This window comes from Perca flavescens, chromosome 9 (assembly GCF_004354835.1).
Source record: "Perca flavescens isolate YP-PL-M2 chromosome 9, PFLA_1.0, whole genome shotgun sequence".
Lineage (NCBI taxonomy): Eukaryota > Metazoa > Chordata > Actinopteri > Perciformes > Percidae > Perca > Perca flavescens.
This window is the reverse complement of record NC_041339.1, coordinates 19,044,184-19,069,609: the sequence shown is the minus strand read 5'-3', so window position 1 is coordinate 19,069,609 and position 25,426 is coordinate 19,044,184. Positions and strand designations below refer to the sequence as shown.

Below are 25,426 nucleotides of genomic sequence, written 5' to 3'. Positions count from 1 at the left end.
GTCTAAAACAAATATTATGGGCATGATTAATAGGTTGCTAAGTGTTAATAGTGTGTAGATCTGACCTAGTTCAGGTCTTATCTTGCGGTCCATGTAACAAAAAAGTGAGGGCCGGTGTAATTACCAGAGTCCTTGCATTACTCGTCACAGCAAATTAGGTCAGCCAGAGGCTGTGGTTTTCCAGGGGTCACTGTGAAGTGTTCTAGGTACAACTCACAGTCAAAGGCCTGCCTTCTTCAATAACTCATGTCAGCTGATTGTGTTTTTGTCTTCAGTATCTTGAGTTGAGACTCGGGTTAACTGAGGACTAAGGCATGTCATTGAAATATCTCATTTTCGGTGAAATCTTTGGAATGGTAGATAGGCAGCCAGATGTCTGAAGATGTAAAGCTGCAGTAAATGAATAACAATAAAACAACAGTGCAAAAAAGCACTGTAGCTTTTTGGGAGGGGACAAGTCAGGACTTGCAGAGCATTGTGTCATCTGTCAGTTAGTGAGCTTGGTATGCAGGATGAAGAGGCACTGGCCAATCACAGAAAGTCGAAAAAGGTAGGAATGTCAGACAGCAGAGAGGGGCTAATGACATCGTTGGAGACAGCCCCAATCAGAAAAACAATCTGTATGGGAGCATGTGTATCACTGACATATGTTGTTTTTTTCCCAGCAGAAAGCAGAAGAACCCACTGACTCATCCAGCTGAAAGGCTTTGGCTTTCATATATATATATATATATATATATAGCATTAGTCAGAATGACATCATTAGATGTGTTTTACATGGCCTCCACCTGATGACAGAATCATGTGTGTGACTCAGGAAGTGGAGCTGTCATTAATGTCTCTCCCTGTGATCAAATATAGATCTAGCTTGTTTTAAAAATGTAATGAGAAATTACAAAATCAGCCATAGGTTACTAGTGTACACCATACAGGAAAATAGTGTTTAACACCCCAGGAACATACAGAGTGGAGGGCCCTATTTTACCAGTTTCAACAGACAATCTAGATTTGACAACAGGTGACAATCCACCTGACGAGGGTACTGTTCTAAAAAAAAATAAGGAACACTGTGGGTAACGTTTATGATAGGATTATATAAATTGTTAAGTAGTAAAAATATCACACTATAGCAGAGTAGTTTTGACAATATAACAAATTGTTGCCATAGACAAAGTCTGTTTGGTTGTTTTGTTTTATTAGCCATGAACTGAAATTGCTGTTTTATCCAACAACATTTTCTTTGATTTTCCAGAAAAGTATTAATATGATACATATCGAATTGTGATAAAAAAAAAAAAGATATATACTGTGACAGAGGATTTTATCCATATAGCCTACCCCAAGTAAGGATACCAGAACTATGACCTTAGTCTGCATCTTCTTAGTTAGATTAGAAGATAAAGTCTGTATCAAGATAAAAATCCTCATGCTACAGTTACAGAATGCCAATGAAGCAAACTGTGATGGTGATACGGGCCTTTGAAAACCCTAAAGGCTGATATTAAGTAACTTTACGGTAGCTCCTTGACAGATCTGTTAGCACCGGGCATGAAATTACAGTCAGCGGAACTTTCTCAAAGCTCCTCTCCCATGAAATGTACAAACAATGACCTGCATTGTACTGGAGAGAAAGAGGGATAGCGCAGGGAGGACAGACGAGAAACCGGTAAAGAGAGGTGAAGAGAAAGACTGCTCTCTGCGAAGGTGGGTTCCTGGGTTAAGTGGTTAGAGAAGTATTCAGTTGTATGTGTGTTTATCATTCGTCCATCTATGAAACAGGCTGTGGATGCTGAAACTAAATGCTTCTTTTCTAGCAAGTTATTATTTCATTCATATATTTGGCCCATCAGTGCTTACGATGCTTAAGTTCCTTAAAAGGGTGGATAAAGGATTCATGCCCAGGGGATGGGATGGAAGGAGAAAAAAAAGAAAAATAGGGAAAGTTTTGGGAAATTGACACAACAAAACAGTGAAAAAAGAAGGAAGAGAGACAGGAAAGCCCCTTCTTATTCTTTATACTGTGAGTAATCGTCACCAGCACTATAGCTCCTGGTATTACCTCTTCACCTCGCTGTCACCCTTATTTTCCACTTTCTTACACACAATTTTAAAAGGTGCTGTAATATGATCTTCGAGTTAGGGTTTCATTTTTTTTTTTTTTAAAGCATTGTTTAAATCAAAGTCCCCTACAAATTATAATTACAAATCTTTATTCAATTAGTCAATAATACAACTTAAACAATCCTTGAATTTATGAATTTTATGTGTATGTGAAATAAATCACATTTTACACATTTGTTAGCTTCAGCTTCATTGATAGTCTCCGTGTCTGTGTGGCTGCGAAGGTCCACATGATGTACGTTTCGCCATCTGCTACCGAATGTAGTGAAAAAAGTGTGAACATGTATGCAGACATCTAATGTAGTATGAACAGGCAAATCATTTTGAGTCTTGCTAGTCTTGTATTGTATTAAATTGTGTGGTGAGCCTTTTCTCCAAACCCAAGGTATACGGTGATATTTCTGTATTCCACAACAAGTTCCTCACCTCAATAGTCTTCCTCTTGATCTTCTTCTGATGCTCCAGGCGTTCCTTTTCTTTCTCCACAGCTCTGGTGGACTCCCTTAGCCTCTCCAGGTCCTGCTGGTACGTCTCCCTCTGACTCTCCAGCTCCTTCCTCTCTTCTGTCAAATGCATCTGCATAAAAAAACAAAACAAGCAATGTTGCAAAGTTTGTGTGAAATATAGATATTTGTAAAATACTTCCTGTTTTTTAGGGCCCAAGCACAGACGGGTGCGAGCACCCAAGGAATTATTATTATTATTATTTCGGGCAATGAATAACATCTATGGGAGGCTTAAGGCACTTGAAAACTCACCAATGCATCAGAACTGGTGAACGTTTTTATATTGTATGGTTTTATGATCTCACGCTTTAATGAGGCAAATTGTGGCTCAATAGCACCCCATAATTTAACCCCCCACCCCAACTTAGACCTCTTGGAGGTATATCCTAAACCCAACAGGAAGTCCACCATTTTGAGGAGGAAGTGGTACAACATTTGCAATACATGATTTCCAATGCCACACACTCCACCAGCATCCCGCCAGCACCCTGACATGCAGGGAGGTGCGAGGGCCACTTCATCGCTGCTTGCAGCAGTAATTTAGTTTTGTCTATTATTTTTAAATGTGTGCAAAATGTACACACTTAACTGAGACATGAACTTGAAAGGAAATACAAAATTTGTGTACAGGTCATACAAACTAGAATACAAATAACCAAATCACACACAGAGCTGCACGGTCATGAAATTAAGCGTTTTGCACATATCCTTTACAAATTTTAAATAGATTCAAATCTGTTTCACGGCCCTCAGGTGGGACGGAGCACCTCACCTCCAGCCGTCTACACTCCTCCTCCCTTTGTCGGAGCCTGGCTTCAGTGGCCTCGACTTGCTGCCGGTGCCTCTCCCTCTCCTTCTCCCAGCGCTGCTGCTCCTGCCGGTGCTGAGACTGCAGCTTGTGGAAGCTGGCCAGCTCTTCTCTCTGCAGGGCCAGGGTCCGCTGTTTCTCCTGCTCCAAGAGCACGTTCCCTCTGTGGCGGCCGGGCAGGGAGGCCCGCTCCGTCAACGAGGCCCGCTGCAGCTCAATGTGACTGTCCTGCTGTGATATGATGGCCTGAAGACAGGAGAAAAATAACATATGGTCATTAGGCAACATATTGGAATTTTGTACTGAGACTATGTTTACTCGCCATAACAGTGAATCAGAAATTGCAAACATACAGAATATACCATGTTTCAGTTGGTTATTTTTTTTCACGGACTGCATTTGTAGACATTTGCAAAAACAGTGGAGGGGAAAGTATTACCTGTAGACTATAGAGCCTTTGGGAGAGCATCAGCACTCTGTCAAAGAACTAAAATGGAGACACAGGCAAGAGTATCATAATGAAATAACTACCAGAATCACCAAAACAACACAGCATTTAATTGGTTTAGCAATCTTCTCATGTGTATGTATTTGCAGTTCAGCAGGCATGGCTTTGAACATCAAATCCAGCAGAGTTGTGTAGCACAAGGTGACAGATCAGAGAAGGAGAGTTTACCTCAGCCTCTGGGAAGGAGGTGGACCAGATGCGGTTCCATCTGGCAGGAGAGCACTCATCAACCTGAGCAACAACAGTCAGACACACAGCTCATACTAATGAAATAACATCACAAACACTGCGAGTACTGTACACAGTAATATATACTACTATACTGTACAGCACATTACAAAACAATATCGATACGGTGAAAAAATTTAGAACATTTGAAATTTATTGGGGTCATATGTGATTTTAAAATTAGTTAATGACTTTTTTCAAGCTATACTTAGTGTACAAAAGATAATACTAGCTGGTACTCGATTCAGAATGAACCGACACTATGCACACGTTTTCTTAATTTCTGTAAATCCTACACACTAATACAAAAAATAAATTGAACTGCTGTTAATAGCCATAGTGGTAAAACTATTACTATTCTGGGTGTCAAATTATGTTTTAACCTTGATTTGAGAGCTGAGCAGCACAAGATATAAAATATTGATCAACTATTTGTCAGCAATTTAAGTCTCCCTGAGAGCAATACAGAAACACAGTTAAGTATAGCTTAGACATAAAAATAGATTTAAAAGGAACATTTTCACAGCATTGTAACTCCGTTACTAAATACAGCTGAGAGTAAACCTGGCTTTGTTTCTCACGCACTGACATTGTCAGCAACATGTTATATTTTGTCTGCCCTATCTTTCTCGTTCTTGTTTTATCAAGGCTTTATCTATTTATAAACAAATGAATGACCTGCAAGAACAGGGTAACATGGGCACTTTCCAGATCACTATTTATTCTCTGTTAATTACTATTTACAGGAAATAACACTGTGACTCATCCCAAGATATACTGTCTCTGTGTGTGTGTCTCGCTCTGTGTGTGTGTATTTGTGTGTGTGTGTATACGTGTCTGTGTGTGTGTGTGTGTGTGTGTGTGTGTGTGTGTGTGTTGAGCCCCTACCGTCTGCTCCAGGGTGTGGCTGCCACAGAGGTCTTTGAGCAGAGGGTCAGAGCTGGCTCTCTGGCTTCTGTCTCGGTTTCTACACTCGCCAGAAAAGTTTTTCTTCACACTGCCATCTGGCACAGACACAGCAACACCGACACACAGGGAAAGGGACACAGTGACAAACACACACGAGTAATTAAACCAAACGCATACATACAAATATTGACAAACACTGCACAGAAACAACACACATATACATGTTGAAATGCTTTGGACACCAAGAAAGTCATTATTACAAAAACTGTACAAACAATTCTAACCAATAAAACCAATTCAAAGAATCAATAGTCAAATATGTTAGTTGTTTAATAATTCATGATTTATTAATGGCATAAAGGCCACTGAAATACAATTGCAAGTCCATTAGATGGTAGATTTCCTCAGGGCATGGATTGTGCTGGACTCACTCTTACTGAGGATGGTGGGGCTGCTGTCATAGCCACCAAAGGTATCTGCTCGCCTGGGCAGAACCCCAGAGCCGTTCCCTTCCTCCAGCCGTGAGGTTGGAGCCTCGTCCCTCACTCCAGACTGCAGCAGGTTCTGCAGGTTCTCCACTGAAGTGAAAGAGATAGCAAATTAGGTTTGAAAAGCTGAACAGAGTGAGAGTTTGAGGGGAACAGTAGCAAATTCAGCAATGCAACGACCTACTGATTTAATACATGGCTGCAGCGAGCAGTATATGAATTTGACTAAGTCTGTGTGTTAAATTCACACAATGCCATACCTCTGTATCTAAAACAGATACACATATCACGCAGCACTGTCCTACCCTCAGTGATAGCTCCTTTAAGCAGGGACTCCCCCTGCTGGAGGTCTGAGGCGTCTCCTCGAAGCAGAAGTCTGGAGCGTGAAGCTGTGTCCTCTAGACCTGCCACGGACTCTGCCATGTCCGCAAACAGCTGCAGCTTCTCAGTAAGAGCCTGGGTGACCACTGCATCCTTCTGGCTCAGCCGTTCTACAATGGGAAACATGAAATGGAATAAGAGAGGACTTTGTTTCTTAAAACAACGGCTAGGGATGCAAGTTTTGGCCCATGCTCACTTCTTGGTTTCTTGGGTTTATTGTGTTTACCACACTCAAATATGCTTAGGTGTTGTAAACAGCTTTTGTCAGATGGAATATAATCTTTGTGTCCTAAATCAGTTTTGATCTACTGAGAGGAGATGTAGAGAAAAAGTAAAATCACTAACAATCTTAAAGTTAATATGATTACATGAGCACCCCGTTGTGGCCTACTATATGATTTTCCAGGTGGATTCTTTATGAATGTCATTGCTTACTTAATCTGCAGTTACCTTGAAATTCTTTGAGTCTGAAGGCTCGGGCCTCTTCCTCCTCACTGAACAGCCTCTCTTCTGTATGAGGACGACTAAGAGGGAACAGGACAGAAGCAATTATAGATGGGGAGACCGAGGAAGCTAACCGAGTAAGGTTCCTATACATTTTCTGTTGTATCTAAATCATATTACTCTTTTTTTTTTTTTTTAAATCCACAAAATGTAAAATTTAGTAATAAACTGTTTTGTTATTTCCTCTCTGAGTAAATGCAGCTACCTCTCAACAGTTTGCCGTATGTGTGTCATCCAAGTGTTTCGCTCCTCCTTGGAGTTGGTGTGGATCTCGTACATCTCGGGCTCATTGGACGAGGCACAAATAAGAAACATGGCTTTCTCCTCATGGGCCACTTCCCTGACAATCAGCTTCTGAAGAGAGATCACTGACGGCTTGTTATCCTGCGTGGATAACGATAAGAAGGAGAAAAGAGACTTTTTGGTTACTGGTACTTAAGGTAGTACCATTTGATGACAGAGCCGTCATGTATGACTGATTAAATTCCGTTCCCACTCACATCTTATTGCCCACTACTCTTACTGCGTATTCCTCTTTGATACGCATATTGTCATACTGACAGAACTGATAAATCACTCACCACTGTAGCAAACACATATCGCTGATCCTTCTCTTGTAGCAAGAGCAACACATCTGACAGGAGCACTGCAAGAATATCTGGAAGGACAAAAAAGCAAAAACAAAAAAAAAAGAAAACTGAAGAAGGTAGATTATAATAGCCTAAACACATTTCAAATGTATGAGTATCTCTGTTTTATTGTTAATTCATCGCCGAACCTGGCAAAGGACCAGAAAGACAGATTTCTTTTTTTTCCTTTTTTTTTAAAAAAAAGGAACAACAAATATATATGCACACACCTAGATACTGTATTAGATCAGTAAAGTATTTCCATCATGCCATATCATACCTTTGAGCCTGCCAGAAGCAGCTTTCCAGTTGACTGTGCCCTCATGCAGCAGTCGCCTCCGGCCCTGCACCAGGTCCTCTCTGCGAAACACTCTGCCATCTTTGATTTTTCCCAGTGCCTTTGGCTCCATCTTGTTGTGTATTTCTCGGAGTCGAGAGTTCTTTTCATGGAGATTAACTAGCGCGTCAACCTGAACGATGGTGTCTTTAATAAGACCCAGTGCCCGAGTCAGATCCTCGTGCTCCTCTGAACCAACTGGAGACAGAAAAAAACATGCAATGCTTTATAGATACAGCAAAATGGAACTATAATGGGTGAAGTTATTCCTCATTAAATATATAGGAGTACTCTCTTCAAAAGTGATTTATTTAGCAGAAAGTTGCATATAATACTGAAATACTGGACCTTCAGTGTTTTGCACAATGCGCTCCACTAGTACTGGGTACTTGGTAATGCGCTGCGTCACCAACAGAATACACTCAGTTACTCCTAACCTCCGCACAATGGACAGGTTGTTGATTCTCTGAGAAGAAAGAAATACATTATTTAATTTAATGTTAATGTTAATTAAAAGTCTGCAAGCAGATTTAATACACCTAAATACAGATGTACTGTGGATTAAATTGGATTTAAAAAAAAAATCTAAAGACTAATGTGTCTTACCCGTATGATGTTTTGGAACTTTTTGTTGTTTTGTAGCTGTTCTTTGTAGTAGCTGACAGCCTCCGTGTGGTGACTGCAGAAATCTCCATAGCTGTCCTTCATCCTCTCTCCTATTTCACCTGAGAACTGAAGAACAAAGAAAATGTCGTCATGTCTCCGTATGCAGTCTGTGTGTGTATGCTGACCCATATCGCACCGCTAGTACTATGCAAGTACTATGCAAGTACTATGCGGTTTAATAATTTGTGCATCATATTCATCACAGTGTAACTCTATTATGTGACGTATTCAAGAAATCAATGCTGCCGTTTGTATGCATGTGTGTTCTTCTTGGACACCCTACCTGTGTGATCAGAATGTCTGACAATCTGTTGATTGCGTAGTTCCTGTCATTGGGTGAAACAAGGTTTTCTCGCTGTCGCTCTTTGAGACGAGACAGGAAATGTGTGTGAAGCTCGAGGAGGTTTTCCAAGCGGGGGAACAGGCAGTCCAGCTTGCCTGAGTCCATCTGGAGGTTCTCCTTCAACTCACGGACGTACACACGCAGCATGATCTTCAGTGTTCGCACATGATGCATCTCCGTCTGCATCAGCTCTGTACAATGACAAAGTTAAATGTTTATGTTCTGCCATGTAAAGCACATACATGTATAACATGCATTGGAATGCTATGGACTGGCTCACATTGGGTGCCATCCAAACCTTCCGTAACCTATTTTCCTCATATTTTTTCCTTGTACATACACCTGGCTAAAGTTGTTCTTTAAAATAGTCCTAAAATTAAAAAGGGCATACCACCACATCAAAGCCTGTTTACAGTGGAGTTCTACTGCATACTGTATGTGAAAAAAAGTAGTATAAAGTATTTTGTGGCTACACACATGCAATTGATAAGCCAGAATGACAGTTCTCCAAATCTAACCAATCAATGAGCTACCCCGTCAATCCAGAGGACAGGTGACTCATTGTTTGGACAGATACAGGTACAGGAACACACCCTAAGAAATCACACTTACCATATATCACATCTTGTCTCTTCACCATTTCTTTAGAGTGCTTCTTCACAAACTGCTGGTCAACTGCCAAACTCCATGACTCTGCCTCCAGGTCCTGGGCATCAGACTCCAGATCAGCCCGCACTGCTGCATAGTGAGCATCTGAGGAGAGGAACAGAGGCATCAAAAACTATCACACATTACAGTGTTATAATACAAATGAAAACTAAACGTTTAAGTTGGCTCCAGATATGGTGGGAAATTGCACAAAGTTGGGGGGTCCATGTTCTGGTCAGTGTTTTAATAATAATACATTTTATTTGTATTGCACTTTACACATGAAGAACACATCTCAAAGTGCTACAGGTGCACAGATAAAAACAGTAAACATTAAAACAGTTAAAAACAGCAAGAAAACAATAAATATAATATTTCAGTTTTCACTGAAATGTCAGCCAAAAGTAAAAAGTAAGTAGAACAGCAGAAGGTCGTTCACATCATCCCCAACTCTCAAACACCCAAAATGATTGAAGACATAAAATGAACAGATCTTGTTTCCTCTAAAGGACAAAAGTAACTAAATTCTCTATGTTTAGTATCACTCATAAATGATGAACAATGACATGCTTCTCTCAGAAAAGGTCTCCCATTAATAACTGTGAAGCATCCAAGTTTAGGAATAGTTCACTGCTGAGGTAATGTCTCGTCTTTTTGTGTTTAGGCCGGGCTGAAAAAGATATACAGCGATAAGGCAATATAAACGGAGTAATCTTGATTCATCAACAAAATTTGTCCATACTGTCTTTGTTAATCCCAAACTTGAAAATCTAAAAATATAAGGCATTTACCAGCCCATCATTATGACACTACTGTGTGTGTCATCCAGTATGACAGAACAAAGTGAAAGATCTCAAGTGCATAAAAAGGAAATTAGGTTAAGCTCGGAGATGGTTAAGAAAAAACAACGAGATCTTTTTATTTATTTATTTGCTTTGCTTTAGTCTGAGCACATTTAAACCTGTGCTCCAATAAAAGAGATTGAATTTGTGGATTATACAATGATAACCATAATTGTTGACTTACTCTCAGTTCAAGATGTGCTGATTTGTAGCCGACTCTGCACTCCATACTTTTATTACATTACTATTCATGAACAGGTAATACTTCCTTACAAAAAAGTGTTTGTGGCTACTATTTTTTTAATCGATAGTCAGCTTGGTGCTTCGAATGTTACGTAAGGTACAAAACAGTAACCCAAATGTTTTTATTAGGGGTCATTCAGACATTGTCATATTAGTTTTTCTGCAGTTACTTCAGCAATATACTGTGAGGCAACATAGAGATAAAATAAGAATCTACATGCTCCTATGCGAGTACTAGCGGTGCTGTAGCGCCTTAAAACAGGGTGGCTGGGAAAAAAAGATGGTGTAGTAGCTTTTTGTATGTGCAAAGCTGATATCCAGTTAAACTGTCTCTCCCACACACTACAACTTAATGAGACAGGGTGAGGTCACCCCTGACTCCACAAAACAAACTCAACACTCTCTCCTCCCTGGATTTAAGAAAACTCCCTTAATACAAACTATCACTCTGCACTGGCAAATGCAAAACTCTTAAGGACTGTACAGGTTGTGATAAAAGGTATTGTTACCATCATAACCATTTCCCTCCAGGAAACCAAGTGTGGAAAGTGGAACTGTCGAAATTCAAGTTGAATTTACTCCTCAGTCAGTCAACTCACCTTCAACGATGATGGACTCGGTGGTGGAGGGAGCAAGGGAAATTGCGTCTTCGTTGCAGCGTTTGGAGCGGAGAGCATCTGTCTCATCCATCTCCCCAGGGAGGGATCTGAGGGACGACAACCACAGGTCCAAGGTGGCATACATGTTGACACTGAGACAAACTTAATCCCACTAGCTGGTGGTAGCTTAAATACATTTAGGAGCCAACATGTGCATTTACAGGTCCACAGTAACACATACAAAAATGTTGCCATAAAAGAGAAACCCAGGCAGCTACATGTTTCTTTCCTATTTATTGTTGCTCATCTTTGACTCCTCGTCTTCTGCTCGTTTACACCTTCCCTATGCCTCTGTCTGTCTCTCCCTCCCTCTCTCTCTCCCACAGCCTTACCATCTCGTTACACATGTCTTACTTCTGAGAGCTGTCTAGACTCAGTTTCATAAGGCTGTTATATTAGAAAAGACAGCTTGCCTTGATATGTCAACTATAAATACACATCTTACGATGGCATAGAGAAAACAGTATTTCAGCATCAAATAATCTAAAAATATACAGCATTAACATACAGCAGGTCCTGTAAACATCTACAGGATTATACATTTGAGAGAATTTTGCACTCCAAAGTAAAAGTGAATCCTGTCATTCAGGAGCAATCTTTTTTTTTATTATTATTAAAAAAAGGAAACTAGCTACAAAGAAAGGAAGAAATAAAAAAAAATATTCTGCAAAAAAAAAAAAAAAAAAAGGCCTTTCAGTGGAGGAGTAAAAAAAGTCTAACTTGAAAAGCAGAGAAACTCACCCTAAGCTGTTGCGGTGACGGAAGCTGTGGCCAAGGCTGGAGGCTGTGGTGGAGCTGGTGTACTGAGTGCTAGGTCCCCACGGACTTATAGTCATGCCTGGGGTGCTGTGAAAACCTGGGTGGCCATCCAGGGCCTGTGATGGGCCCGAGTGCTCCCGCTCTCTGTCCCGGTCTTTTAGCGCTGGGGAAGAAAGACGAGAGACCGGTGAACGGAGAAAACAAGAGGATACAGAGGAGGAAGATGAGGAGAAACGAGGTGAGGAGAGAGAGAAAGGAGAAGATGACCAGCGCAGAGCAGACGAGGACGATGAGGACGAAGAGGCAGACGGGTGCTGTACGCGTCGACCCCAGTATTTTTTCAGCCAAGATCGAGGCAGGGATCGGAAGAATCGACAGGTGATCAGGTCGCGGTGCATCAACACTCGGACACCAACATGTCCGGACAGACCCCACGAAGAGGCGGAGGAAGATGGGGTGGAAGAGGAGGATAAGTTAGCAATCCTGGAGCAACCTTTGGAGGTCCCCGTCATTTGGGTAGCGCCTTTGGTAACCGCTAGCTCCATTATTAATGTCTCAAACTAGGTGGAGCGGCAGAAGGAGCTTTGTAATAATCCAAACGCCAAGGTAAGGTACAATTATCTCTGTCACAGTATCAGTATTATTGCAAAAGTAATTAGTGGTGTGCCTTCACTGGTGTAAGCCGGAGAGGCAGAGGAAGGCACAAAGCCTGGTTTATATATGCGACTCGCCCAAATCCTTTATGTCCGATCCCTCCCGTTCTCGTAATTTCTGATTCTCCACTTTTCCTTCATTTCTCCCTCCCCATCTTTCCGACCCCCTGCACGAGCTACTGATTGGCCAGAGCAGAACAAGAGGAGAACTCAGGTGTGGCTGACAGGACTCCAGCTGTTCAGAAGAGAATAACAACTGCTCCAGGAGATTAACTTAAGCTGCTGTCTCCTGCGGGTTCAATCACATGCAATGGGACCTGCTGAATGTTACAATTAGTACTATATAGTATTATCACTTGATAATAAATGAAATCAGTCTTTACCCCTTAGCATTCCGCCCCTTTTTTCTACAGCGGTAGATGTGGGGGACAGGGGGATGTTTAGGGGGCGATAGCAGGTCAACAGTAGAATCAACATAGCAGTGGTATCAAAGATCCCCTATACTAAAGATGTATGAAAAAAGTGCATCTCAAGCGGAAACTATCATAGGCTTCAATGGTCTAAGCTAGCTGTAGCCGTTCGCGGGTACGGTAAACGTTTCTATGGTAACAGCGAGTGGGACCAAACAGAGACGTTGCCGTTACGCTTAGGATTGTGGGTAGTGTAGTTTTTCTCCATAAGATCGCAGATAAAACATGTTTTTCTTAAAACAAGGTTGATTTCATACAGACTTCTAGCTTCTACAGGAGCAGAAACCTTCGTTTCACAACCACGTAGCTCGTGGTCAGTCAACCTCGGATGGTTTAGACATTACGGCTGATAATCTAAATCCTTATGGAGAAAGAGACCGTTGACCGGAAGTTCTGATTCCCTACTCCGGGTTCCAGAGACAGGAAGTGTGACATAGGCCTATGGTATGAAACAAACACACTTCCTGTCTCCTTAATGGGCATGGCCTCGTTTGAAAGTGTAGTGAACGTCGTGTGGATGGATGAAAAGTTATTTGTATAATTTATTAATATTTTCTTTTACTAAACGTTAGACACAGCTAGAAGACATATTTGGCATCATGGAGATTAGTTTTGTTAGGGAGTTTATGAACATTAGTTGACGTAAGCTTATTCGTGTTGCCAAATCTCGCAAGAGTTTGGTCCTGAGACAGAAACAGGTCTTAAACAAAGTTAATTTTCTCCTGATATGTCCGTCTGAAAAATTTCATTTTAGTGTCAGAATGTTCTGGAGATGTGGCTTGGGAAAATTGGGTCCAATATTTACTTTGGTGACTATGTGGCGAAAGAATCGGTCATAATCTTTGGAATCAATACACTCAGGACCTGCTGCTAGTCTCCCAAAGAGGCGTGGCCGTGGCGGAGCCCACGTGACACAAATACAGGAAACTCCTCTGAGTTGGGGCGTCTCGGTTCTAAACTGTCTCTGGTGGTGTACAGCATTTAAAAGCTGGGAACCTGAGGATTCATTTGAAATGCAGCTCGGCACTTTTTCATAACACAAGTTTTTCTAGTCATAAATCATAAAAAAAAATTAATTAATTAAAATAAATTGTGAAAGTGCTTAGTACATTATGATAGGAGTTTATGATGGCTATTCTCGTGCTCACTTATGCCTAATTCGTTGTTGCAGCAGTTTTTGTTACGTAGATTTGGTGCACAATTTAACCATTTTATACCGCACAAGAATTGATAAAAAGGTCAGAAATCCCTCCAAAATACCACATTTAAACATCATGACCTTGAGGAACACCACAGAAAAATCCATGCTGTGATTTGGTATCAAAACCTTTTGACATTTGGAGATTTCTGCAAGAATTGTATTTATCGGCAAACTGATAGCAAGCACTTCTTTTCTGGAAACTGCTGACAAACCCCCTTATTTTCAATATACCTAGGAAAACCATACATCCTCTGAGTGCCCTAGGTCTCTAGTTTGTGGTTGTAGAGTGTTATAAGGCTGCGATTATCCTACAGGTCATTTTATACAGTGACACAAGTTTCAGAAAATGGTCTCACTAAATTGAAATGGCTACTATGGGGATAAACCTCATCAAACAGGATTACAATTAGTCTAATTGAATCCACAAGAGTCTCACCTTACCAGTCATAGCCAATTTATGCAACTCTAAGACCCCAGTATGCAGAAATATTCAAATCACCATTTTCTTTGTTTAATAGGAGACAATAACATTTATACTGCATGAGAAAAAAATGCATGCTTATTGCCCAAACTGCATAGAATTAACATTAAGTGGGCATGTCTGTAAAGAAGAGACTTGTAGGTACCCATAAAACCCATTTTCATTCAGATATTTTGAGGTGAGAGGTCAACAGTCTTCTTTGAAAATGGCCATGCCATTGTTTTTCCATTGCCAAAATTTAGCCTCCTTCCAGAGAAGCTAGCATTATATGGTTGGTACTGTTGGATTCCTTAGATCGTCTAATTTCATATAGCAACATCTTCACTAACTTCACTATGTCCAAATTTAAGCCTGGTACAGCCTCTGAAAGACAAAAAGTCAGCCGGGCCCACTGACGGGCCTTCGGATTGGCAATAGGTTAAAGAGAATTTGCAAAGATTACGAGTTTTGTTTTTGTTGTTTCTCTTGCCTCCAGGGCGATATATACAACATTAAAAGTAAGTTAAAAGAAATAGCAGCAATTCTTGATCTTATGGTCCAGACAAGCCACCGCGTCCATGCGTGCCGCCAATCCATCTACCACTGTAGTAAAGCTACTGACTGTTGTTAACAATGTCCAATCATCACCTCTGCCTACAGTCTGTCGGAGGCCAATCACCACCTCTATGCTCAGTGTGTAGGCAGACACACACACGTAGACACACACACCCACAGAGAGAGAAAGGTCTTCATATCAGGCTCGTCACATCTGTTAAATCTGCTGCAAACCACCAGAGAAACAACCTGCTTTTTAATTTTACACATTGGGACTAAAGCATCTTCCATAACCAAACCATCCATCAATGTATCCCCCCTACATCAACTGATACTATGGTCAGTCATGCACGTTCTGCTTACCAAGATTAGGAGATCCCGAAGAGCCGGTCCTCGGTGGAAAATCTCTCTGTGTGGAGAAAATAAAGAAAGACAGCATTTTTTTAAAGCCATTCACTCAGGCTTTTATCAGCTGAGTGACAGATTACAAAATGCCTTACAATTGCACAGTCTTACTTTCTTTACAGGACGACTGCTCACATGGCCTTAACAAGCAGAGTCCATCTCAGGCAGATTGATAACAGTGCACAAAGGCATTTTATCTTTAGTTGAGTTGTCTTAAATGTTGTGTCCCCGATTGAACGCAAAAAGTGGATTTATGCTTCTTTGTTGAGGTAGTGCAGTAACATGTGGAGGCTGTGTTGCTCCGTAAAGGGTTCCCCTATAGCTAATATGCTCCACCTCAAAATGTGACAGAGCATAAAGCATAGGCTATGTGGAGAAAGCAAGAACTGTGGTTGCAGGTAGGGGTTTGTCGATAGTAAAAAACAACAAGTTGCAGAAAAGCCTGGAAATCTCTTTTTTCGGTAACGCTAGAATGATTTGGATTTTGCAATGTAGAATAGAGCAAATCTTTTTCCCGTCAAAATTTTCATCCTCTGTTTACAAAGTGAATGAAAGAATGGAACAAAATCCCATTATGGTCAGTATATAATCAATGAACACCACTCTGATCATGACACATGATATTTAATTCAATGTCTGTGCCCCTGATGCAATGTCTGATGTATCTAGGTAGTCTATATATGCAAAATAGTAGAACACATTGGAAGTGAAGGTACTAGGGTGACTTCACTATAGCCCTAGTCCCTGTATGCTCCAGTGTAGGGTTTACCTTATTCCTGCTGCTGGTGCACTCCCCCAGCAGAGACTTGCAGCTCTTGTGAACGTTCACAGCACAATCTGAAAAACAGCAGGAACAGGAACATGGAGTCAGTGTTGCATTAGACACACAGAGTATACAGTACACAGAGGCAACAGCGGTGGCTTCTGAATTGAATATGGAAAGAAAAAATGGAAACAGTAGAAAAAGCCAATGTGACAGCTCCCTGAAGGCAGTGTTCAAAGTAAAGACGGCTGTGATTCAAACAAAGCACTGCAATGGTGCTGAAACAAAACTCTGGAGGCATAGCTTTTTTTAGCTGCCTCTATCAACAATCACAAAGTCAAATATTTGTTTTTTAGACAAGTATTCTAGTCAAGGAATCACTTCTGGCTCCATGAGATTGGTGCTTTATTATCATAAAATATTGTATTTTTTCCTCAAATGAACATAAAATTGACAAAACCATCAACAGTCATCTCCCTTGGCACCTTAGCTCATGTTGGCAATTAATTGCGATTAAACAAAGAAACGGCAATACTGCGATTAGACAATTATGTAATAACTGTTACAGGTCTACCTACAAGATATAAAGTCAAACTTTAGACAGGCCAGGCTCTCCTTTTATCTCAGTAATAGGTTTCGTTTTTTGTCCACCGTTCCCCCTGTATGGAAAACAAAGCTAAGCTGTCAGGTTTAGATGACATGACTGATTGTTAATCAGCTGATTAACACACAGATACTACTCAAAGTTGTTTTGGAAAAACATACTGCAACAGAAGCCTTTCCTGAGGGACTAGGCTGGCCAAACAAATTAAGTTATCACTATGCAAAGTCAAATACCAACACAGCCAGCTAACCACGCTGACGTGGACAAGAAACATATGGCCTTCGATACAAAACACATACAGACGAACACAGGGTGAGAAATACATATACACACACACTAAAAACACTAAAACTAACTAAAACGAGAGCTGCTTCTCTGTATAGAGACTGATCAGTGGAAACAGGGTTGGTGAGTTTAACAGCTTGATATAATGCATCTATTAGTGAAACGCAAACTTTAGCTGCGCCAAGTGGGTCAATCATTCCAGGAAAATACCCAATAATCTGAAATTAGAATCAGAAACAAGAAATAGGGGTGGGAATCACCAGAGGCCTCACGATACGATATCATCACAATACTTATGTCACGATACGATATTATTGCAATTTTAAACATATTGCAATATTCTGTGATATATTGCAATTTATTACCTTTTTTCCAACTTTTCAAACTCTACACAGTTAATTTATCGCATAAAAAAAGTCTCAATAGTGAATTTAATGGTGGAATAGCAGATGAAAATTGTAAAAAAAAGTTTCCAGTTGTACGGCAAACTCCCGATCTAGATTATAGAATCGATTGCTTTTTTTATAATTTCACCATTAAATTCACTATTGAGACTTTTTTATGCGATAAATTAACTGTGTAGAGTTTGAATAAGAGTATAGAGTTGTACAAACGGCCAACTACACATTTTCTCCGATGTTGTCAGAAGCTTCAGTCTGACGGGACAGCCAGCTGGTGGCGGCCGGGATCGCCTCCCTGCTGGCCGGCCAGTGATGCTCACAGACACCGCTGTTAGCTGGAAGTCTGAAAAAGTAGCCTACACGGGCTGTACAAAAGGCCGTCAATCAGGAGTGATAGTTGTGAGGAGGCTACATGTTGGAGAATAGCGCGGACACGCACCTCACACCGCGCGCACCACCCGGAGAAAAAAGTGAGAGAAAGAAAAAGGAGGACGAGAGGTCGCAGTTCGGACAATGACTATCCGCTCGAGATCTGACCACACACAAACACACGTAAGCAGAGCTACCCACACCCATGTTTCTACTGTTGCTTAATTAAATATTACATCAAAAGAGAGAAGTTGTCTGAGTCGTGTTTTAAACAGACACACCTGGGGCGAAGTTGGGAACCAGAATCAGCTTTAAAACCAGTCCTAATCTAGTCCTCACTAACACGGGCCCAATTATAGTAACTACATGAAAACTTCACCGTTGTTGCATGAAATGCCGTTTGTGTTTAGCCTACATCGTCATTTTCTATCATGTGAAAACCAGAGGCCAAGCCAGCCTGAAGCTACAGACAGATGCTCCTCAGCAGTAAGCTCCCCCTGCTGCTCATAAGGTGCCTCTGCACCCATTTGGTTTCAGACCCTCCCACCAGCCTTTGGGCCACGCCTCCTCATTTACATTGACATGTGTCAAGTCCAAACGAAAAGGCAATATTAAATTGAAATCCAAAAGCCAAATATTAAATGAAAATTAAAATCCAATGTTAAATTGAAATTCAAAAGCCAAATATTAAATTCAAAAGCCAAATGGAAAATTTAAAAGATAATATTTTTAATTTGATCCCGCTTTGTTTTCTCTTTGGACTTTCAATTTGAATTATGAATAAATATTTCCTCCATAATGAACAGGTTAGTTTTAAAATCTACTTTCCCCAACACTGCCCCCTTTTACATTCACCATGTTACACAGCAGTATGGTGATTGTTTGAATCTGGCTGAGTAGCTTGTTGACAAAAGTGGCACTCCTGTGAACAACACAGTTTAAACATGACCCATTCTAGCAACTTCCACTAGCTGCTGTAAAGCCTACAGTAAAGGCCTCTACTGCATATTCCCCGTCTATGTGCCAGTACAATAGAGACAATGACAAAAACCCTCATCCTGTGCAGTAATAGCATGAAGCAGTGAGAGATAGAAAAACAAAAAAGGTGCATATACAATGTGAGAGTGTTTGTGTAATCTATCTTCTATCTTGCCCTTTTAGCTCCAGCCACAACCACTTTTACTCTATTATTTCACTTCATTCATAATCTCTAACCTACCCCCGCTGTCTCCCTGTCTCTGGTAATAAATGAACAATTACTGGCTGAGCTGAAGGAAAAGAAAACAGAAACTGGCTTCTGAATAATCTTCACCAGTAGTGCTGTGTTTATCTTTGAGTTGGGTCCAGCAGCAGTACTGAACTGCTGCACTTTATGAGTGCAAGCCCAATGAATCCCAATGTAGACACAGAGGAGTGCATAGTTTGAATTTATATACAAACACCTATCCAGAAAGGATTTCTTAAGATCAAATAGTCCTTGTCAGATTTCACCCAGTTTTTTTTACCTTTAGATGGAAGTCAATGAGACAACACACTACTCAGCAGTCAAGCAGCCAGACTCAAAGAGATCATTTTCCACCTCGCTCCAGCTAATATGCAAAATTCCAGTCTCCATGTCAGCCTGGCTCTTTCAGACAAGAAGTAAAACAAGCCTTCGATATCTAATAAAGTTTATCAAGCTAGTAGTGCATCTTCAACAAAGCACAAACACACTGACTGGGCAAGGCTGGTAAAAAATAGCTAAGAACAGGAAGAGATGGAGATAAAAGATATAGTGAATAAAAAGCCGTGCCACTGCAACAACATCCCTTGAAGTCATCACTGAAGAACCAAAATGTAAGCCATTTCTGTTAAGGAATGTGTGTAGAGGTGATTATACTCAAAGTGCATTGAGAAACATTTTGCTTAATGAAAGTAAAAAAAAAAATATCCTAAGATAAGCAAGAACACCCTGTATTCTGTTTACTGATATCACAGAGCTTATCAGCAATGACTCGTTGCAGCTACAGACCACCTCAACGTTTGGCAATAGCACAATGCCAATACAAGTGCTGCACCCAAAAAATGAGTCAAAACGACAGATCAAAGTATACAGCTTAGACATTAGGCCACTATATACTGATTCATATCATCGAGTGGACGTAGTGGCTGAGTGCTGAGAAGCTCTGCCACTCTTGAGCAATGCAATAGGTTCCAGTCACTCGCTCATGTCAGCAGCGCTGTGGTTTGCAGCTGATCCCTGGGGCTCTCAGCCCCCCCCCATCTAAACCACCACCACAATCAACATCTGCTGACTAGTAACTACCCTATCACACAAGAAGCACTTGTGGTGTACAGCGCACAGTTCATTGAGTATCTCATAAACAAGTACAAATGCAATGAAGGCCTGCAACTGCGATCTATAGTGCAGGTTGATAGATGAGCAGCATTTGTTTGGCTTGCCCTGGGCGGCGAAAAAAGAAGCTTACCAACAAACTAACAGAAAAGGGAAAATAAAAAAATTAAAACAAGTTCAAAAATCACACAAAAATGTTCATTCAGAATACAAGACCAAAAAAAAATATATAGTTTATTAATTAAACTTAATGTGCAAAATAATAATTTTTCTCAATTACTGTTTATATGATAGCTAGGAGCACAAATTGTGATTGCGATTCAATTTTGGATTAATTGCACAGCCCTACATTAACGGTTATAACAGGAAACTTAAAAGTGGTTGTATCATATTGCCTTCAAACTGTCAGATTCAAGACAGTGTGTTTCCAAGACTGGGGGTTTTGCAAGTTTCAACACATTAACTAGGAATTGGGTACACCGGTACTTAGGCCTGGGTACCAAATTCAATACTTTTTATAGGCTCCGACTGAATTGCCTCTAAAGTATCGAGTATCGAAAAATGCCTCGTCATTCAATACCCAATTTCAATACCGAAGGAGAAAATCTCATCCGCGTCAGTGAGCCAATAAGCATGCAGCATGCTTCTACCAAGATCTAATAATGCTTGTGATTGGCTGTTTAGCATTACACGTAGGCCTAGTAGAGGCAAGCAGGAAAAATCTACTTTAGACGAGGCTCACTGAGTATGAGCTGAAAAAAATAAATAAAAGATGTGTGCCATAATGTGTAATATTGTAATGTAGTATTGTTCTTTTTGTTTTATAAAATTTGTATCAAAAACAGTACTGTTTAGGAACCGGTATCAAAGTCACGGTATGGGTATCTGTACCGAAGATCTTTGACCGATACCCAGCCCTACTGGTACTTCACATTACTGATGACCATTTCCTAAAACGTGGTGTAGATTTTTAGATGCTGGTTTTGATTTAGTTCACTAAACTTGCAGACATGAATGTGCTTTAGATAGGCAATTAATCACATATTTTACAAGCTGTGTAGTTTTGTCAATCTTATGTTGGAATTGTGCTGTAAAACTCTCCTTGCCGGTGTACAAGGACACTCTATCTGCACAGTTAGACGAGCAGCCAAACAGCAACCTTTTAAAGCAAGAAAAAAAAACTAACTTCAGATGATGTAGTTCCACCATCTGAAGTGAAACTAACTTGGAAAGTAGGTTAGGCAACATTTTGTTGTGGTTTCCTTACACTATTTTTGGTATAGTATAAACCTGTGTTAAAAAACCACATATGCCCCTTACCACCCTATGCAGTTCATAGAAAAACCTTGCTACCACAATGAGGAAAAGAGGTCACAACAGCTGTTTTGAAGATATTACTTTTTCACACAGCAGCCAACAACTGACATCAACCGGCTTGGTTAGTATGTAAGAGGTTCCTCTTAATTCCCTGAGATAATAGCGACAAAAACATCAACACTTTGGGCAAACCCTGAAGCAGCCAGCCAAACCATGACATCATCTAGTGAAATAGGGGGGGCTAACTGGGGCTCGGAGCTGTTGTACTTAGTGAAGTGAAACATCTCCACCGGTCACATTTCTCGCCCAAATAAGAGGGTCATGATTACCATTAGAGACCAGTAGCCTACAGATAATACTATAAAGGGAAGCTTGGGGAAAGCCAAGGCAGAAGTATATCTAGATATATGCTGAGAAAGTCAAAGATAAATTATTTTACTCATTCAAATTATTTCTCCTCTGCTGATTATAGCACCATTTATGGGACCTATTCTGACTTAATCAGGCCAATGGATACCATGAGAAGTAGATGATAACAGGTTTGAGGTGAAAATCTTCTGACAGGTACTCAGAAAATGTAAATGGAGGCGGTCAGACTTCAAATCTAGTAAAAGGCAGACACCCAGAGAGTCAGGCATGCTGGAGGACAAAGCAGTGTTGCATGTAGAAGTGGTGTGCTAACAGGGTGAGATGGGTGAGACCCAGAGTCAGTGGAGTGGGCTGTTATGCACCGGCGGACCTGCCAAGCACAATTAGCATGTGACCCAGTCAGAGAGAAAGCCTAGTCCGAACAGAGAGGTAGAAGAGTAAGAATTTGACACTCAAGAACAACATAATTTAACACATCGAGGATTATGGCGTTTCATAACACCGAGCCAGTTAGCTGCCCTCTGAGCAAACTACTGTATAACCCACCAGAATAAAAACAAGAGACAGTTAAATACAGCTTTGACTCACACGACAGATCACGATCAAACCGTAAATGTGAATAACTTGTACTAACATTTGAATTTCCCTTCGTATTAAAGGCAACCTCTGAGCAAACTGGTGCATTTCAACAGCTGACTTCGGGTATAAATAACACAAGTTATCTTGGAAGCTAACGTTAGCTAGCAATCACCTGTTGAGCTCCATGAAAAGTCTGCAGCCAGCAGCAAAGACAAACTCCCAAAAGAGCCACATAAAGTGAAACTGAAGGGAAGTTGTGCAACATTAAAATACGATGACAGACAGAGTCGATGTGGTCTGTTGTTGTTATCACTCTAAGATAACTAAACTTAACTAACCTAACTAAATAGAAGCGGTTTAGGCAGGCTAACGCGCTAGCATTACGTGGCTAATAGTTAGCTAGCTTTACGTTAAGAGTGATTTAATATGGGTCAGTTTGTGATACATTAAATATCGAAGGAACCTTAGAAGTGTGTTCCCCTTGTTAACACAATAACTCAAGCCAGACATAACACAAAGGCTACAGAAGAAGAATGTAGTATATGTAATGTGATTGGGTATGATTAGCATAGCTATAGCTGCCTAGCTAGCGGCCAGGATGCCCGAAATGTCCATTGAGCGAAACAACGGGAGTTATCCACCTGATCCCGCTTGAGACCGTCGCTACAGTAGCTGCCTCTTACCGTTCCAACAAGACCCGGGTTTGTCTGAATTAGCTGCACCCAGAAGGAAATGTAGTCCGCCCGTAAGGTAGATAAATCAGTTCGGCCATTGAGATCAACAGCAACAAGTATCCCACATTCTTGGTTTTGTCCAGTTTTGTGTCCTACTCTCACCGGGAACAATCTCTGGCATACAAACGACGCATTCCACAGGCTGAATCCCCACAGGGCTTGGTTCAAATTAAAGGGACACTCCAAGGAGACACGAATGGCCTTTTCTCTTTCTGGAGCCCTGTTATAGATTTTTTGGAGAGGACTATGCTGAAATCATATTAAAAAGGTTTTGCAACTTTGGGATTTAGCTAAGTGATCCCCAAAGGGTAAAGTCCACATGGCCATAAACATTTCATTGTTACTGTAGTTATTTATAATATGGAGGATGATGTTATGTTTGTGTTTCTTCTCCATTTTTTTTAATCTTTTCTTTTCTTTCGTCTGATTGTTTTTATGGTTAGCTGTTTTCTGAGTTTAGTATGATGTGTGTGTGTGTGTGTGTGTGTGTGTGTGTGTGTGTGTGTGTGTCAAAATGTAGAATTTGTAACTTAATCACTCTTGGCAGCCATGCGTGATTAGTGGGGAATTGTCTTAGAGGCCAAGCAGAAGAGATAGATGGGTTTCTGGTTAATGTCTAAAGAAGCAGTGCAGTCTGAATCACACTGAATGTGTGATGCCCTGTCCCTTGTGAAATATGCCAGAACAACGTTGTTTAATAAGCACACTATTAAAACAATCATACATTATAATCCCTTCTGTCTTACTGCAGGATTTATAAATGTCCTGGACATATTATGGCCTTTGTCTCCCACAGAACAGGAGGAGCGAGGAAACATTCGGTTATAGCCAATAAATAATGAAGTGGTAGCACAGAATGACTAGCTGTTTCTCCCCTGGCACTGCTGGAAGTTGTCCAGTTCAAAGAAAATGAAATGGCACTAATATTGGGAACCGTTCTGTTTCTTTGTTCTTTGTTTGAAACTTTATTTGGTGATGTGAAATTCTCCACCAACAGACCACATGACTTAAGAGAAGACTCTCTGAATTACAATAATGTCGGCAGATGTGTGGCATAAGTCCGGCTGTGTAATCACGAAATATCCTGTGGGAGTATAAAAGTATCACTTTCAAAAACCTTATACAATGGATCTATTACCAAAGGCTGGGGTTAGATTTATAATACACAACAATCACTTTCTAACGAATTTTTTTCACCCAATTGATCACTTTAAACTCTTGATTATTTCATTGATACATGGCCTTTTTTTTTTTTAAACATATCTTATAATAAAAGGAATTACTCCTGCTATTTCAAAGTACTATCACAGTCTGACTTCCTGGATCAGAGTTTTTCCACTTTACTCACAAAACCTCTTACAGGTCTTTCAATAGGTATTGCAGTCTTATCAGCTGACCTGCAGGCTGCATAGGAGTGACATTAGAGAGACAGAAAAAATGAGCTACAGGTTGTTAAAATGTGACAAAGCAATGACGAAGCAACCCGACATACAAAAGACATAAGAAATGTGGAGAATATTTCATGCCAGAAAAACAAAGTTAAGACGTGCTGTCGATTCACATAAACAACTGTCAGACAATGGTGCTAATATATCAGATAAAACATCTAAACAAGTCAGCTGAGTTGTGCAAAACTAAGACCCACAGTGATGATGCAGTGTGAAAAAAGTGCAGAGTGAATTGCAGACTATGTCACTGTATGTTCAGTATGAAATACTGCAGAAGTTCAAATGCTGTTAAAAGAGGAACTGAAAGGGAACACCATCTTCTTTTAGCAGAAACTTGCAAAAGAAAAGCCACATTCAATATGATGAATGGCATGTACTGTGAATATCACTTTCTAAGTTATGACAGAGTTGTAAATACAAAGTGAAAATGTGCTTACTTTATGTAATCTGCCACATAACAAATATGTCAAAAAGTGTAATAAAATAACATAAAGTCTATTACAGTTTCTGGTTAGGTGTGTGTGATTGTATGTGGGGGTGGCTCTGTTTGTTTGCCAGTGTGCTTGAGTAACAAGTAGGTGAGTGAGCACGCGTGCAGCAGCATGGGTATAAATATGTGCAAGTTTGTGTGTGAGCGGAGCACCTGTGCACGTGTGTCGGGCTGGAAACAAGCGTGGGTGCATGTACTACACCTGTGGTTGCAGTGTTACTCACTCATGCACTGCAGGCCATGCTTCCTCTGCAGGGTCTTGCTGCACAGTGAGCAGGTGGCACAGCTGGAGAAAGCGCATGGCATCAAATAGTGATTGTTGCTGCTTCTGCTGTCACACACTTTCTCTTTTGCCTCCCGCTCCTTCTCCTTCCCCCTCTCTTTCTGCTGCTCTTTTTCTCGGTTCTTA

General features: G+C 40.7%; 1 protein-coding gene across 5 annotated transcripts in view; it reads right to left on the bottom strand.

Moving 5' to 3' along the window:
• Positions 1-25,426, bottom strand: part of arhgef18b (rho/rac guanine nucleotide exchange factor (GEF) 18b) — a 46,013-nt gene that overhangs the window by 9,795 nt on the left and 10,792 nt on the right. For 3 of the 5 annotated variants that reach the window (XM_028587130.1, XM_028587127.1, XM_028587129.1), the window contains 20 exons: positions 25,242-25,426; positions 16,093-16,160; positions 15,282-15,327; positions 11,562-11,742; positions 10,761-10,867; positions 9,041-9,181; positions 8,369-8,619; positions 8,026-8,151; positions 7,768-7,885; positions 7,363-7,617; positions 7,035-7,111; positions 6,659-6,837; positions 6,400-6,473; positions 5,874-6,059; positions 5,512-5,658; positions 5,060-5,175; positions 4,112-4,174; positions 3,875-3,922; positions 3,400-3,681; positions 2,548-2,697 (listed from right to left, as the gene is read on the bottom strand). The exon at positions 25,242-25,426 is cut by the window's right edge and continues 2 nt beyond it. In XM_028587130.1, coding sequence (XP_028442931.1) covers positions 2,548-2,697; positions 3,400-3,681; positions 3,875-3,922; positions 4,112-4,174; positions 5,060-5,175; positions 5,512-5,658; positions 5,874-6,059; positions 6,400-6,473; positions 6,659-6,837; positions 7,035-7,111; positions 7,363-7,617; positions 7,768-7,885; positions 8,026-8,151; positions 8,369-8,619; positions 9,041-9,181; positions 10,761-10,867; positions 11,562-11,742; positions 15,282-15,327; positions 16,093-16,160; positions 25,242-25,426 — 2,800 coding nt within the window. Of the gene's footprint in view, positions 1-2,300; positions 2,371-2,547; positions 2,698-3,399; positions 3,682-3,874; positions 3,923-4,111; positions 4,175-5,059; positions 5,176-5,511; positions 5,659-5,873; positions 6,060-6,399; positions 6,474-6,658; positions 6,838-7,034; positions 7,112-7,362; positions 7,618-7,767; positions 7,886-8,025; positions 8,152-8,368; positions 8,620-9,040; positions 9,182-10,760; positions 10,868-11,561; positions 11,743-15,281; positions 15,328-16,092; positions 16,161-25,241 lie in introns of those variants that run through there. The other 2 variants (XM_028587131.1, XM_028587128.1) reach the window with 2 other exon arrangements.